The sequence below is a fragment of the Eurypyga helias genome, unplaced genomic scaffold (assembly GCF_000690775.1).
Source record: "Eurypyga helias isolate BGI_N326 unplaced genomic scaffold, ASM69077v1 scaffold21991, whole genome shotgun sequence".
NCBI lineage: Eukaryota > Metazoa > Chordata > Aves > Eurypygiformes > Eurypygidae > Eurypyga > Eurypyga helias.
The window spans coordinates 16,546-20,578 of NW_010230449.1; the positions used below are offsets into that span (position 1 = coordinate 16,546).

Sequence of the window (4,033 nt, forward strand, 5' to 3'; positions counted from 1 at the left end):
GGTGACTTGGACAAAAATCAACAGGTTTTAGAATACAATAAGCTCAAGAACACGGAAAATCTTGAGTTATACCTACAGAGCCACTGTTGACGTTGCAGTGCCAAGGTAGGGCAGGACCAGAGCCGCCCTCCCCGCTTTTGGGACTCCCGGGGTAGGATTCCCAGTTTCACAGAGCCATGCAGGGCAGAGAGCAGCTCTCTAGCCCATGGGAGGAGATGCTTTTGATGACTAAAGCCAGAGGATTCTTTGCTTCTGTTAGATGGTAAATGGAGCAGTAAGACAGGAGCACGGGTAGATCTCTGCGGGCCCGTTTGTGAGCAGCGCGCAGGGCAGGGGATGCTCTGCAGCTGCAGAGCCCGCGTGGGGCCATGACATCCCTGCGGGGGATACCTGGGGCTCTGCGTGCACTCCTGCCCCAGCCAGCACGGTCACAGGGGTGGGGACTCTTTTACAGACTGAAAGTTCCTGCAAGAAGAAAAAGGGGTTTCCCTGCCCATATTGAGTGTGAAAGGCTGGGAACAGGATGTAATGCATTCACAATGCTTCCTAGGGTGCTCCTCTCCATCGTGGGAGTGCCTGGGAGGCAGACGGGGATCACGGGGAGATGCTCTCGGTCCAGAATTCTCCTCTCTGGTATTGGATGCTTCTGGCAGGGCAGCCCCAAGGTTGCAGACTGGTTTTCATGGCCAGATGGTGACACCTCTTTGGAAGCAGGACCGTGTGCTTGGCTGCCCAGTTAGCCCAAGATGGAGGAAGCAGCATGGAGAGAGGCTGGGGGTGAATTGGAGGGGCTGCTCCCCAACTTCCCAGCCATGAAAAATACTGTTGTCCCAGCATAGCACCTTTCAGGTGACACTAGGCTTTCTGCCACTAAGCCCTGCACCTGCTTCTCATGTTCTTTGCTGTCCCGTCCAGCCCCACTGACTGCGGTGTCATGCCCCCTGCATTGCACCGGTGCCAGGTGCCTGGCACCCTCGCTGCTCTGGCAGGGGAGCTGCTGCCAGCTATAAATGCCACGAGGTGGGAGGGGAGCGCTTGGTGCTGCAGCCACTGTCGCATCAAAGCAAATAGCCATAAAATGACTCAAAAAAACTCCCTGTGCTGGAGCACCCATCTCCCCAGGGACAGGGCAGCCAGCTTTAGAGCATGGCAGGGGAGCTGCACTAAGATGCAGCCTGCAGACCAGGCGGGTTTGTTTTTATCGCATCAAAATAAAACTCATAGTGATCAAGAGCTATTAATGAAGCTGCTAATTTGTGCCTGCTCTGCCAGGCGCTGCGAGAGGCAGACACTGGAGGCTGGTGCAGCGCCCGCTGTGTCTGGCTGCCAGGGAGACCCGTGGCTCCCCTGCCAGCCTCAGCCCCTTGTAGGCGGGTGGATTCCTCGCCAAGGACCAAAGTGCTGCTTCTCTCCCCAGCCGGCCATGCCAGGGCAGGAGCAGTTGCTGCCGGGAAAGCATCCTGTGCTTCCTTTGCCGCGACACCTGCTCCGTGGGAGCTGCTGCCCTTCACTTGCCAGCTACAGGAATGCTCAGACCTCAGCTGGACAAGGCACCCAGCACCCTGCTTTGAGCAGGGTTTGGCCCAGACAGCCCCAGCAGTGTTTTCCAGTCTCAGCTGCTGTGCAAAGCAAAGGGGGACAGGCAGGGAAGGCAGAGCTACATCCTCTGGCTTTGCCCCAGCAGGCTGGAGGGTCCCGGGTGTTGCTGCAGGGTGGTGATACCTCCCTGGGATGGTTGTTGGGCTTCAGCTGAGTGCTGGCATGGAGGGGGAGGATGTGGCAGGTCTGGACTCTCGCAGTTGGTTGTCTTTGGTCAGGACATGGCCATGCAGAGACACAGAAGGGTCTCCATTAGGGACATGACCAGCTGTTGGTGACACCAGCTGCCCGTGCTTCCCCAGGCTGTGGTGGGCAGGGCCAGAGCCCAGCCCCATGGTTCTGTCTGGGAAGTGATGCTGCTCGTGGGGAGCAATAATTGCTGTTAGGATGGCACCTCCTGGGAGCCAGGGAACCCTCATCCTGGCTCCTTGGCATGTGGATGATGGCGCAGAGCAAGCAAATCCACAGCCAGTCTCCAGCCCGTCGGCTGGGTACATCTTTCTAGGGCACCGGGAGGTGACAAACAGAGCTTGTGACTTCTCTTTGTCCCAGCCCATAGAACTGTACGTCAGGTACTTGGCAGAGCGAGAACTGTGTGTGCAGACAAGAGCTATGGACATGGTGGCCAGGAGCCAGGAGCCTCCGAACACTTCTGCTGCGGGAAGGTGCATGCTCCCCTGCAAAGCAGCATGGCCGTGGCTGCACAGGGGTAATCATGCAGGAAATCTGCGTTTCAGGGGGCCAAGGGCAGTCCTGTGGCCACCACGCTGCTGCGCCAGCACCATTCGGGGACCACCTGGGACCCTTCCTCAGGGCAAGCGAATGCCAGGGTCTGGCAAGGGTCCTTGAGCAGGAGGGGGCTGGCCGAAGAGCAGGGACCCCAGGGTGCACCCCAAACCCGGCTGTCTTTCACCACCCCGGAGGCTGTGCTTCCTCACTGCCCTTTGTATTCAGAGCACAAGAGCCATTGACATGGGGCTGGAGTGCAGCCACGCATTCCTCCGCCTGGGCCAGGGCCTTTGTGGCCCCGTTTTCCAGGGCGAAAGTCCACTCCCTCTGTGTTCCCGGTGGCAGAAAGGCCCTCTTTGTGCATCTGGCAGCGTGCTCCTGCGGGGCCGGATTGGCACTAAGCAGCCCCAGCTGGGCAGGAAGCGGCAGGGAGGGGGCTGAGGGGGGACCCTGACAAAGAGGTGGGGTGGGACATGCAGGGTTAAGTGTCCCCAAGCAGGCATTAACCCTCCCGCTGCTGCCAGCCTGGATGCTCAATGGAGCCGGTGCCACCCTGGGCTGGAGGATGGCACGGAGCGGGGGGCAGCGTGTGTCCCTTGGGGGCTCAGACAACACTTCCCTAGGATGGCTGGGACAGCACGGGCTGCTCAGCAAGGCCAGGCTGGGATGTAGCCATGTCCCCTCTCCTCTCTGCAGTGGGACAGAGGGATGCCAGGCCATCCCCTGCGATGGGGTCCTCGAGGAGCACAGCAGCCTTTGGTTGCTGCCAGGATCACCCACTGCATGCCCGGCTGTCACGCTGCCACCCTCACAGTGGCCCTGAGCTGAGCCCCTGTGCAAGCCTGGCTCAGCACAGCCCAAGTCAGGACCAGGTGTGGGCTGGAGCGTGGGGTCCTTGCAGGAGTTCAAGGACATCGATACCTTCTCCACACTGCATCCTGCACTGCAGCGCTGGGGTGTTGGGACCCTGCTGCGAGCTTCCTCCGCTCCTTGCCTGTCTTGCAGGTCTATTCCAGAGAGCCATCATCCAGAGCGGCTCCGCTCTCTCCAGCTGGGCGGTGAATTACCAGCCCGTGAAGTACACCAGCATGCTGGCCGACAAAGTGGGCTGCAACGTGCTGGACACGGTGGACATGGTGGACTGCCTGCGGCAGAAGAGTGCCAAGGAGCTGGTGGAGCAAGACATCCAGCCGGCTCGCTACCATGTGGCCTTTGGGCCCGTCATTGATGGGGATGTGATCCCAGACGACCCAGAGATCCTGATGGAGCAGGGCGAGTTCCTCAACTATGATATCATGCTGGGGGTCAACCAAGGCGAGGGGCTGAAGTTTGTGGAGGGTGTGGTGGACCCCGAGGACGGTGTCTCGGGCAGTGACTTTGACTACTCAGTCTCCAATTTTGTAGACAACCTCTACGGCTACCCCGAGGGCAAGGACACCTTGCGGGAGACCATCAAGTTCATGTACACAGACTGGGCTGACAGGGACAACCCCGAGACACGTCGCAAGACGCTGGTGGCCCTCTTTACTGACCACCAGTGGGTAGAGCCGTCAGTGGTGACAGCCGACCTGCATGCCCGTTACGGCTCCCCCACCTACTTCTACGCCTTCTATCACCACTGCCAGAGCCTGATGAAGCCTGCGTGGTCCGATGCGGCCCACGGGGATGAGGTGCCTTACGTGTTCGGGATCCCCATGATTGGCCC

The 4,033-nt window shown here is 59.7% G+C and overlaps 1 protein-coding gene across 1 annotated transcript in view; it reads left to right on the forward strand.

The window, feature by feature from the left end:
• The window catches only part of NLGN3 (neuroligin 3), a 20,870-nt gene that overhangs the window by 15,419 nt on the left and 1,418 nt on the right, over nt 1-4,033 (forward strand). The window contains exon 7 of the mRNA XM_010160761.1: nt 3,334-4,033. Within this exon, the coding sequence (XP_010159063.1) occupies nt 3,334-4,033 (700 nt within the window). The remainder of the gene's footprint in view (nt 1-3,333) is intronic.